This window comes from Zonotrichia albicollis, chromosome 4 (assembly GCF_047830755.1).
Source record: "Zonotrichia albicollis isolate bZonAlb1 chromosome 4, bZonAlb1.hap1, whole genome shotgun sequence".
In the NCBI taxonomy this organism is placed as follows: domain Eukaryota; kingdom Metazoa; phylum Chordata; class Aves; order Passeriformes; family Passerellidae; genus Zonotrichia; species Zonotrichia albicollis.
In genome coordinates, this window is record NC_133822.1 from 14,259,944 (window position 1) to 14,272,140 (window position 12,197).

A 12,197-nucleotide genomic window follows, 5' to 3' on the forward strand; every position below is an offset into this window, starting at 1 on the left:
TTCACACTCATCCTTTAAACCTGATTAAGAGAAGTTTGGGGCACAAGAACTGGGGCATGCCAAAGTATCTAAAATTAGAAGATTCAGCTCACAGGCTGGTGGCTTACAATGCCACTTATTCACTGATATAACACCAAAGAAACAGCACTGCAAGATCATTAGCCCTGAGTTATCTTGCCCTGTTTTGCTGTTTGGGTAGAGCCCTTACATGGCTCTGATTACAAACACTCCCAGCACAGGTAACCCTGACCAGAAACTGGCTAGTCCCATACTAAAATCAATACAAATAAAACAGGACTTTTCTTTCCTGGAAGCTGCATCAAAACCATCACACTCCTGGCTAGACAAAGCCATCCCAAACTGACTGAGGCCAGGTAAGGAATGCTCTCCATTCAGACACAATGTACCATGTCCCAGAAGATTCATAATAGAATATTCTGGAAGTTGCTGTGCACACAGAACACAGATGCTTTGCATGCTCAGGGCCTGATTATCAGAGGTCTTGTTTAAAAACTTCACCTTCATCCTTATTATTAAAGGCTGTGTAAAATGGACTGGCAAATGGTATGATGGAAAAAGACATTTTACTGCTGCTGAGATAAAACACAATCTTCTGTGCTTAACACACTTTATGCCATAAATACAAGCCAATACAAGAACCAGCAGCTGGGCCACTCATGGTCAGTGCTACCCTCGGTGAGCAAGATTATTTCATTAGCAAGGAAAATGCAGTGAAAACTTTAGGCTCAAATGGAGATCTATAAAGTACAAGACCAAGTTAAGACTCCAGGTGAATCCTGGTACCAAGCATTCCAAGTCATCCTTCATATAATCCAGGACACAAAGATTTGTGAGTTTTATATGCACATAAATCTGTGACACAGAAACCCTACAAACACTAAGTTCCAAGAAAGGTCCTTTTTTGCCATTTTTTAAATGGAGATATGAGCTAGAATATCTGACACACTAGTGGACACAAAATACATGGAGAAAATCTACTTTGCCAGTTAAGCAGTGTTCATGTGTGCTTGGTGCTGTCACATTAGGTAAAGTATGGATGGATGGAAACTTGCCAAGGAAAAGTAATGGCAATACTGCTGGACCACTCATTTTACACAGTACTGCTTCCAAAATGTCCCTAATGACTCAGGACTTGTACTAGCAGAGTTGCCTCTGCTCTCCTTTGGGAGTCCTGGACATCAAGGCTAACAGGGTATCTAAGCTGTATTTTGGCTGAAAATAAGCACCCCCTGCTCCAGCAGACAATCCCTTTGCAAACACAGTAAACATGGAACAGAGGGAATTAAATATGAAGCAAGAGCAAGATAATCTAGAAGGGCATTTTCTGAATCAAATCTAAGTACAACAAGGAAACCAACCTTGAGAAAGCCAAGTAGAGGCACTAAAACACTTTGGCACTTCACAGTCCTTGACTGCCTTAGGGATTGGAGAGGTTCACATTATAATTTCCAAAGACAGCCTAAATAAATTTGGGATTTTGAAGTTCCACATCAGGAATGCTTTCCTGGCTGTTAATCTCTATTACAAGTCCTCTGCAGGAAGAGGTATTAAGGCCTCCAAGGCAATCCCTACCTCAGAGCTGTTTTCCATCTGATACAGGATCAGCATCCCCAATGTTCTGACCCATTTTCTCAGCCACACAGCAATGCAAACACATTCTAGGGGTTTTTAAATGATGATTTTTTTCTGTGAGCTTGAGAGGCTGCTCTCTATTTTTTACACAACTATACCATGATGACAATTATATTCAACAATTGTATGTAAGTGCTGTAATGTTACAAAATTTCTACTGCATTTCTTAAGGGCAAAAACCTAAAGACTGTGACAGAAGACAGAATTACAGCACTTCTGCCTGAAATGCTTTACTACCTGCAAGGCTTACATAACAAAAAAAAGCAGAACTACATTTTTCTCTTTAAAATAATGAAATTTCATACATAATTGTGAATCTGAGTTAAGGTACCTCCAGTGGCAGTGATGCTTTAGGCCTTTTTCTTTCCCTGAGTTTGAAGCAAGCAGGAACACTTACATAACACAGAGGAGAAGTTGTAATAGGCTGGCAAACCCCAAGTATTGCAAGAATATTACATTCCATAGATGTGATATTGCTATTTAGTACCCCTCTGTCTTTAAACACAGTTCTAGGTAGACCTCAGCCTGCTTTATGTGCCTTTAGCTCCAAGACTAAAAGACTTTATAAGACTGTAAAATTAGCAGTGACAGGTACAACTTCAAGATGAATGCAGGGTGTCCAATAAAATAAAAGGTTATCAAGTTCAACTGAGGTTTATAAAAGGTTATCAAGTTCAACTGAGGTTTACAAACTACTAGGTAAAAGAACAAAGTCTCTATAATGACTCTGTAGTTAGTTAAGAGAAGAATAACTTAAGGAATTAAAGAACAAACTGAGGAATATTTTAATGCTTTGTTTTCAATGTAATAGAAAAATTCTCCATTTTGTAAATTTTGGAAATGGATGGGTTTGCTGTGTACTAAAGAAAAAGCTAGTATTAAACTCCAGAGCAGACATACTTTAATTTCACTTATGGGTTAGCTAGTTCCAATACATGGCTTGCTGAACTATAATATCTGTAGGATTTTATGTTCCTTTCAATCCTCCTCCTCCTCCTCTCCCTCCGAGCTGTGTAATTCTTCTCATCACCCACACATGCAAACTGTGTCTAGTATGAATCTTCTCCTCCTCCTCCTCACACACTTACTCTTATCAGACATGTATTTGTAAAATATAAAGATTTTATTAAGATTTTACTTTTAAAATAGGCAAAGGTATTTCTAAATTTGTTTTTTTGGATATACATACTATCTTAAATGAGAGGATGCAGTGTGTTCATCCTCAAAGAGTTATTAGGGTGTTTCAAAAAGCTGCATGATCAAGTTTTCATTTTTTCTGTTCTGTAAAGACTTTTCAAAAGCTGTAATTTCAGTTGTGTTAAAACTAATTCCACAGAATGTTACCACATATTTTATGCCAATAAACTGAATTCCTACTCTTGAAAGTTTAGAGGCAAGCCTAATCCAATCCATGTTTTCACTGCACTTGGCACCAATTTAAAGTATTTCCCTATTTTGCTACTTCACACAAGAAAAGGGAATAAAATCACAGCTAACAGTAGCCCAGGTTCTAAGATTGGAATGAAACAAACAGTTGTACTTTGTCAGTTACATTTTGTCATTCAGAATAGACACAGATTTTTTCCCTAAACTTGCATGTTTCTGGCTACAAGTTTAAAATGCATCACATGAAAATTAGATGTGCTCTCCAAAATATTTCCTTTTGATTAAGAAGGCTTGAGAAATTGAGAGAAAGGGAAGAAATCATCAGCAGCTATCTGATACAGCATCATTTATGATAATGTATTTGTATCAAAACATCAAAAACATCCCCATCAGGCTTCCTCACTAAATAAACAACTGTTTCAGGAGCTTCACTCTTGTAAAATACACATTGCATTGTTCTTACCATACATGCTGTACTCCAGATATCAGCAGGTGTACTGTAACCTGCTCCTATTAAAACCTCTATGGATCTGTACTGTCTTGTCTGGATGTCTTCTGTGAAGTGTTTGTGCTAAAATAGAAAGAACCACATTAATGGGAAAAAAGCACTATAAAAAGACCTGTGCTAAATAGTGAACATGATGTAGTTACACTTACCACCCAGCAGGCATTCCCCAGGTCAGCAATTTTAACTCTAATTTTATCTGCATTCCTTGGGTCCAGGGGATTCACCAGTAAGTCAGCAGCACGAGTTTTTGCTAACACAAGCAAAATGCAGAACAGTTAGAATGTTAAGCCCACTATTCATTATCTCTAAGCAGTTTTGCCTTGACACTTTGTTCAGTGTTATCATACACTGAATACATGAAAATAATTTGCTGAATGTTACAAGAAATTTAAGCAACATAAATAGGATTTCTTCCCCTGATTTCTAAATATCCTTATACATTTCAAGTGCAAATTTTTTGCATTTTTTAGCTGCCAAATGACTCTTACTACAATAACCAGAGGAGCTTCTAAGCAAAACCAGTGCATGTTTCCAGGAACAGATTCAGACAGAAAATGTGAAAACTCAGACTCCAAGAACTCACCCACTACACACATGAAAGATATGTTCTTGGAACAGTTTGGTTGAGAAAATAAATCCTGCACTTCCATGCCTGGCTACAGTAAAAATCTGGCTGAATTCTTCCTTTTTTTTTTTTTTTTAACCTATCCCAAGGTGTAAAGGACTCACCAAAACCTGGCTAATTTGAGAGCCTAGAGGGCTGTCATCCTTTTCACAAATAATTCAGCATTTAAAAGTTCACTGAAGGTCCTATTTGCATCAATTATGATCCAGACTAAAAAGGCAGAACTTTGATCTTGCAATCTTTTGAGGCTCTTGGGACACTGAAACCTTAACACCCCCGGCAGAGGTGCTGCTTTTCTCTGTTTTGACATTCCACCTGCCAGTTCCTAAACTGGGAAGAAAGCAGATGAAGGCAGAAGACAGAAGCAGGTCTCACACACCGCAGGGAAGCACAGACTGGTCTCTGTTTCCTTGCCCCAAAGCTGCAAGGTGTAAATTGGAAACTGAAGGTAAGATAAGAAAGAGGTACCAGACCCAAGGAGCACTTGTGGCTGCAGTGACCTGATAAACAGGTGAAAGCCTTGGAAGAGGAAAATACACCAGACATGGGGCAAGGACAAAAATGCTGGATGTCTAATGGAGAATTAGGAGTGACTGAAATCAGATGGAGATCTTCAACTGCTGGCACAGGAAGCCTGAATGGGTCATCAGAGCACTGAATTTCAGCCAACCAGAAAAGAAAGAGGCAGGGCCCACGAGAGCAGAGAGGGAATGAAAATACAGAAACAGCAAAAGGCAGAGGGGGCAGTGACCACAAAAAACAGCCCTCTAAAAAAGCTGGAATGGAGTCCAAGACTCAAGTTTATAAAAAGCATCAACATAAGGAAAGAAGTAAAACACTCAAAAGACAGGAACTAGTAAGACTAGTAAGCTTAATACTAAAGTCTTCCCTTAAAAACACGCTGCATAGTACAGTGCAATATTTTTAACACAATCACATGCACTACTGAAGACACAACAGGACCTTTCTCAGTTCAGTAGTCTTTGCAAAAAAAAAAAAAAAAAAAAAAAAAAAAAGACAATGCTGGATAAACCCTTCCCACACGTGTTGTTGAAGGAGTGCAGTAAATAAAGTCAAATGAAGGGGGGGAAAAAGCCCCATGACTAAGACATCTGAATATGACATTATGCAACAGCTTTCTTCAACCTCTTCCTAAGAGAGGGACCTGAGCTGGCAATAGGGAAGTGCCAACACTTTTGTGTTTTCCTAAAAAGTTGTGATGCTTAAATCCTGTCTCTTCTTGGATTCTGTATTTGACAAACACAGATCATTTACAACTGAAAGTGAAGGCAGAGTAAGTGCATTTTCTAGAAAATACTCACAAAAAAGCATCCAAATAAGTTTAACCTTTGAACAAAATTAGTGAACACTTCTGTGTCCTAGTTCCACAAAAACTAGGAAATATCACCTTAATTCTCACAATCTCTGCATGACAATGTACTCAGCAAACATTCAAACACTGGAGAGAGGAGGAGGAGAGTCGTGAGGAAATTAGAGATCTATCTTCAGGGCATTTGGTCACGCAGTGAAAACTTGAGAAAAACAAACTGCTCACCCACTAAACACACACTGGTTTGTACACCAAATAAAGCAAGAATCCCAAAAAAATTAAGATGAGACCATGCCACTTAACAATGCATAGCAATGCCTAGAGAAAGAGGAACAAATGAAAGTCTACTTTAGTACACAAAAAGGAGAATAAAGATATGATGAAAAATTATGTAGCACCATTTAAAAATATTAAATAGCCTCTAACTCCTGTATGCTTCTTTCTTTCTTTCTTCACCTGTTTTATTACTGTTATATTCAATGTTATTATTGATGCCATTAATATCTCTAACATTCAGCTTTTCTCCCTTCTTCAAAAAAGTCAGCTATCACTGAATTTACTGTCTGTCTTCTCTCTTTGGGATAACATCAAGGAGGAAGAAAGTAGGTTTTTTTCTCCAGCTAGGGAGCTAAGCTGTTTCCATGAGGACAAAAGCAGCTTTAATCTCTGAAGACATGAGGATTTTACCCACCAGCCCAGGAAAGCAGCAGTGGAGTCTTTCTGCCGATATGCAGGGGGCAGAACAAAAGAAGAAACTACCAGGCATTCAGGAACCTGCTCTGTATTGTTTCAGAGTGTAAGGAGGTGGACTAAAGCCTTATTTGCCTGGATCTTCCAGAAATGCAGTTCTACTGAGCTGTACTTTATTTCACATTTCTTACTTTACCTGTCAGACCCTCTAATAAACTGTGTGAATTGCTCTTCTAAAGTCTGAAACCAAGAAATACACTTGACTGCATTTTTCAATGCAGCTCAAATTCATCTGTGACAATATTGATGTCAAGCTTGGTGATCTTCTCCCTAAGCTCCCATTTTCTTCTATCTGCTCACAGATTTAAACTCTCAGTATTTTCTTTAATAAAGCTGAAACCCATATATTTATCATTTAACCACTGGCAATATAAATAAGATCTATGTGCAATATCCTGAAGCTATTTAATGCAATGGCAAAAATCCAGCTCTTAGCAATGACACCAAGATTTCACCTTCCATGTCTTCAAATGGATTTACAGGCAAAAGTTCTGGACTGATGGCCAGAATTTAAATGTCCAAACCCATGCTGAATATAGAAACACCATAATGAGTTGAGGGTTGGCAACATGCCCTGCTGAGTATTAATAAAAGGTTAAAACAGGAACTGTTTGACACAGAAAGAACAATTAATGAATGAAAACACAGCATAATACAGATTTTTTTTCAATATGACTGAGAAAAGATGTGACAATAAGTAACAGACAGAAGCAGCAGCCAGACAAGCTCAAACTTGCTACAATTCTTCTAAAACAATTCAGAGTACCAAGCAGTTGAACACGCTTCAATCACACTGGATTATAATTTCATTAGTCCATTTAAGAACAGGTATTTTTCCTTTTGAAAAATACATTTTAAGCCAACAATAAAGGTTACTGGGCTTAAAAGATGGCGTATTAGTGACTTGTTATCAAAGGACATCAGGTTACATGATCTCATGCTCATCTTCTACCTTTAAACTACAGGAATTATGTATGTTTATTTGCAACTATAGATTTCCTTTTCTCTTTCATGTGTAGACTGACTTGTCAATGCAAATGTTTATTCTACAATCATTTGTTTATCTAATACCCCTTCAAAGCAAGTTCTAGACTGGAAAATAACCCATAAATCACAGTTCTGCAAGAAAAACCATCCAATTCACTTAAACCATCTTTTCTTAACCTAACCACTGCCTTTGCATTCCATTTTCCTGCCTCTTTTATTTAATACAATACACCCCCATGCTACAAAACAAAAGCCATTACGAGGAACACTTACTTTTTGGCAAATCCCCAGTGCTGGAAGCTGAAACCGTCCTGCTCCTGTCATGAGATGGGCTGCTCTCCTCCCTTTCAGTTACAGTGGATCCTTCAGACACAGCAGAACCACAGGCTACAGACTCCAGAGCCCCAGAGAACACCGACGCTGAAAATTCCGAGAATTGGGACTCTGGAATTTTATGACGTCCATTTGGCAATTCACCATTAAACTGTTCGTAGGAGCTGCTATAAGAGTAATCACTTTTTGCATTTGGATCATCAAGATTATACTCCTCTGGATTTGGACATTCTTCCTCTTCTTCTTCCTCATCTTCAATCTGTTGTTCCAATAGGAATGGGCCGTTCACAATATGGCCGTTTGTTTTGGGGGATTCTATCCACTTAGGGTCTGTAGAGTCAGTGTTGACAAGCTCCTGCTCAACATCATCATCCTTTTCAGTGTTTTCCTTCTCTGTGTCTTCTTTTTCATCCTGATCTTCTGCTTCACCTGAAAAATTTCAGCAAGCAACACATTACATCACACATCAACAAACCAGACTAAAATTAGGCATTCGTCATTTTTAACTCTTCAGTAACTACCTGACTTATGACATATCACACAAGGAAACACTGAATATCACTGAAATATGCAAAGCTTCAAATCTAAATTAAAGATAAAAGGATGGACTAGTAATACTGTTGGAAAAATAAAAAATAGGAAGGGCTTCAGGAGGGAATAATCCAGAAGAGAATGATGTTATGAAGGGAAGATGAATCAGGCCTTGAATCCAAGCTTTTAAAAATCTAGAAATCAACCTATGTCAATGGAGTCATCACAGAAGCAGGAAAACTCTTAATAAAAGCAGAACTAAAACAAACCAAGCTGAACTACAGTCTCAGTAGTTACATCTTTATCAGGACTGAAGAGCTGACAAGAAAATCAGGGAAGCCAGAATGGAGCTGGACCATAACGATTATATGGTCCAAGTCACCAGGGCTGAACAGGAATTTTAACAAGACATATCAATTTTAGTGAAGAAGTTGTAATCTCTGTTACCTCACAGATCACTACAACAAACACTGTAAGAAGAAAAAGGGGAAGCAATGATGACTCCAACTACAACAATAATATTATAGAAAAATGCATCTTATTCTTCTTCTATTTCACCAGGACACTCAGTTATTCCACTCCATGTGGCATGGTGACTGTTCTGTGCTTTTTTGAATTGTTTATAGCTATACACTGCTATTGATGCCTTTCTTCAATGCTGCAGCAAGTTTGATTTTTCTTTACTTTTTTAGGTTTTGTAGTTACAATTTTACCTACAGGAGAAAATGAACTTAATGATTGGAGATTTTGTTCACTGCACCAGATACAGCACAGCACGGTTACCTTCTGCTCTGAAACAGTAAAATCAGGGGCAATAAAAACAAGTAATACTGACCATCATCATTTCCAGGTTCTTCATCTACTACCTCTTCTATATCAGCTGTTTTTAGTTTCACCTCTGGGTGGTACTCATCCTCTTGTTCATTTGATGGTACAGCTGAGGTTACATTTTCTTCTATTTTTTTCCTTTCAGCTTCCCGCTCCAGTTCTTCTATTTCCTGCAGGCGTTTTTCCAGCAGCTCAGCTTGCCTCTTCTGCTTTTTCTTCAGTTTTTTCTTTTTGTTTTTGGATATTTTTCCGACCTGAAACATTAATACCGAAGAAAGAAAAAGTAATTATTTATTTTCAAGGCATCTCACATCAAACTAATTTACAGTTTAAATACCATTTTTTTTAAAATACTAGATGGCAACTAATTTAGTAATTATATTACTTTTTACAATTTACTTCAAATCAAGAATGATACAGGATTGTATGAGGCAAAAATCCACCGAAACTTTACACAATTAATCATGTTTTTACATGGTCATTATTAGATACAAGAGCAAAATACATTTATACATCTAAGATGTCATAATAAAATTCTTATGATCCCATAATCTTGATAAACACAATAATCTTAAACTTAAATCCAGATTAACAGATGATTCTGTATGTGGAAAATAATCAGGTATCATATTAGCTGTTTACATAGAAATTCAATGCCTTATTTCTCTCTCTGTACAATGCAGTTAATAACCACCAAAAGTATTCTCAGCAAAAAGACACAAGAAAACTAAAGAGACTGAAAACAGTGAATTCTAAATAAAACCTAGGGTTTTTTCAGCTATTTTCTAGTGAAAGGAATGCATTTTTATTACTCTCTTCTGGCCCAAAACATATGAATTACAAACAGCAGATGGCCATTATGAAGTTTCTCATTTTATATAACATAAGGATTGAAAAACTCAGGTACAACAACAAGGAAATGAAAAGTGAATGCATTTTAACAGAATTGTGGCTTCTATTTCTACTATCTGATAAATGAGATCTATCCATTTTTCATTCATTGTTTAAATATCACAATAAGAAATCCTCATATAATCAAAAAATAAAGTACAAGGAAAAAGAAAAACATTTCCTCAAAGCTTTATTTGTTAATCCTGTTATTTTCATAAAAAGCCATGGGATTACCTAAACAAGACATTAAATTTCACAACCCTAATAATTTTCATCCATGTTGTATACCCACTGAAATTATACATGTTGTGTACACACAGAAAGCAGCTTTGACCACAGATATTTCTGAACCGCTGTATTACCACTGGTTATTTCCTATATGCATGTGGCAAAGAGATCTTTCAAACCTCAGAAAATTGCCTCAACTTTCAGGCCTTGATGATTAAGGCCTTTATGCCCTTAAGATATCTGCAGTGCACAATATTTAGTGCATTCTCCCATTTCTGTCAGGATTTGGACAAATGGGTTATTCCTCAAGAGAAGAAAACAGCAATGCCTAACTTAGTTTGACATAGCTATAGAACTGAATGTCTGTGAGAATTTCCATCACAGAAATACCGTGTTTAAAACTGGTAAGGCCACAGACATGAAAAGCAAAATGTTCTTTGAAAGATAAAAGCTTTATTCAAAGGAAGCTCTTAAAAAGGGTTGAAGTTACTAACAGTCTAATACATATTAAAAGCCAGAGAAACACAGAAAATAAGGCAGTTAAATTGTATTATATAACAATACTTACAGGCTTTTGTTGTGGAGCTGTACTCACTAAAAAGACAAAAAATAAATTGTAAATTAAAAAAAAGGTTTTCTTTTTCAAAAACAGCTTTTTATAAGCAAAAACAAGTAGAAATAATTTTAAAATATTCTTAACTAAATAAGGCAGTGTTAAGTATGCTTTGTTAGCCAGATTTTTTACTCTTTACAAGTACATGCTGCCTGAAATCATTTGATGTCTCCATTAGAGCACCTGGGATTGAAAGGAGCTAGCAGCTATCTGTGCTCACTGTGCTGTGCTTGGCAGACAGCTTATGAAACTTAAAAAAAAAATTAAAAAAAGGCTGAACCATTAAGAGTGGACAGAAATCATTGAATGGCAGAGCAGGTATAGACTGGTTTAAACAGTTCAGGGAACATTAGCAAAAATACAACTACTGTGTTGTACCCAACAGAAAAGCCAAACACTCGTGTGTCTTACTCTGCAGCGAGGCAGTTTGATTGCTAGGCTGGGGGCATGAAGAAGTGCCCAAGGCAAAAACCACAGCCTATCACAGAAAGCAGCTCCAGCACGGGCCCCTCTGAGCAGGATCCCAGCAGGGACTGCCTCTGATGGGACTGCAGTGCTGGCACACTCACAGAGCACCACAAGGCACATTAAACCTCCCCTGTGATCAAAACCAACAGAAATATCCAAAACCAGGAGACAGAAGCAAGAGGAATGAACAGGGGAGAACCTCTCACAAACTTCTTCAGACACACAGGCCTATGGCAATTAAGGAATGCCAAAAAAAAATACAGAGCTGTTTTATAGGTTCAGATCCTGCTGCTAAGCTCAGGGAAAAATCTGCTTGAATGCCCCTGAAAGGGCAAGGTTTTCAAAAAGATTATTAAACCTGAGCACTATCATTGTTATAAAAAGAGAAATTATACACAACCTATTCTATGTGTTGCTATAAAGGCAACACATGCTCAGCTCCTGGGTGGAAACCATATATTTAATTACAATTTGCTAAGAACAAGTGTGATAAGAACATCATTCCTTAAAATAATACTTATTTTAATGTCAGGAAGCAATATAAAGGCTGCATGAATAAAAACAACTTATTTCCCACATAAATAACATAAAATCTCTAGCTATGTGATTATACATTATGACAAATTCAATATAAAACATTTACCATTTATACAACTTTTCAACTAAAAATATACAATGCTAATCCAGTGAACTGGATCCTGATCACTGTATTTGCTCCCAATATAGAAAATATTTCTAGCACACCTCACAGATTTTAATCTGTGATATATTTTCTGACAATATTACAAAGGGAATTACTTTTCCACTGCCTGTAGCTGATGTGCTCAACTGGCAAATTAGCAGCAACCACAGTACTAAAAATATATAGTACATAGTACTAAAAAGAAAATTACTAGTAAAACCACACTTCCTCTTTGTCTTTGCTAATTGCTGTGAACTTTTTTACCTTGGCTACTCCTAGCTAAACATAAGGTACAGTCACTGTCAAAACTCTTGGCAAGCTTAACATAAAACATTTTATACCCCTAGGAAAATGGGCTTATCACGAGTTCAGTTAGGTACAATA

General features: G+C 37.1%; 1 protein-coding gene across 8 annotated transcripts in view; it reads right to left on the reverse strand.

The window, feature by feature from the left end:
- SRPK2 (SRSF protein kinase 2) overlaps positions 1–12,197 on the reverse strand; it is a 129,702-nt gene that overhangs the window by 15,629 nt on the left and 101,876 nt on the right. For all 8 annotated transcript variants that reach the window (XR_012579906.1, XM_074538856.1, XM_074538853.1 and 5 more), the window contains 5 exons: positions 10,619–10,644; positions 8,939–9,185; positions 7,513–8,001; positions 3,697–3,797; positions 3,503–3,610 (listed from right to left, as the gene is read on the reverse strand). Coding sequence is in view for 7 of the 8 variants with exons in the window: in XM_074538856.1 (XP_074394957.1) it covers positions 3,503–3,610; positions 3,697–3,797; positions 7,513–8,001; positions 8,939–9,185; positions 10,619–10,644 (971 nt within the window). In the remaining variant the exon portion in view is untranslated. The remainder of the gene's footprint in view (positions 1–3,502; positions 3,611–3,696; positions 3,798–7,512; positions 8,002–8,938; positions 9,186–10,618; positions 10,645–12,197) is intronic.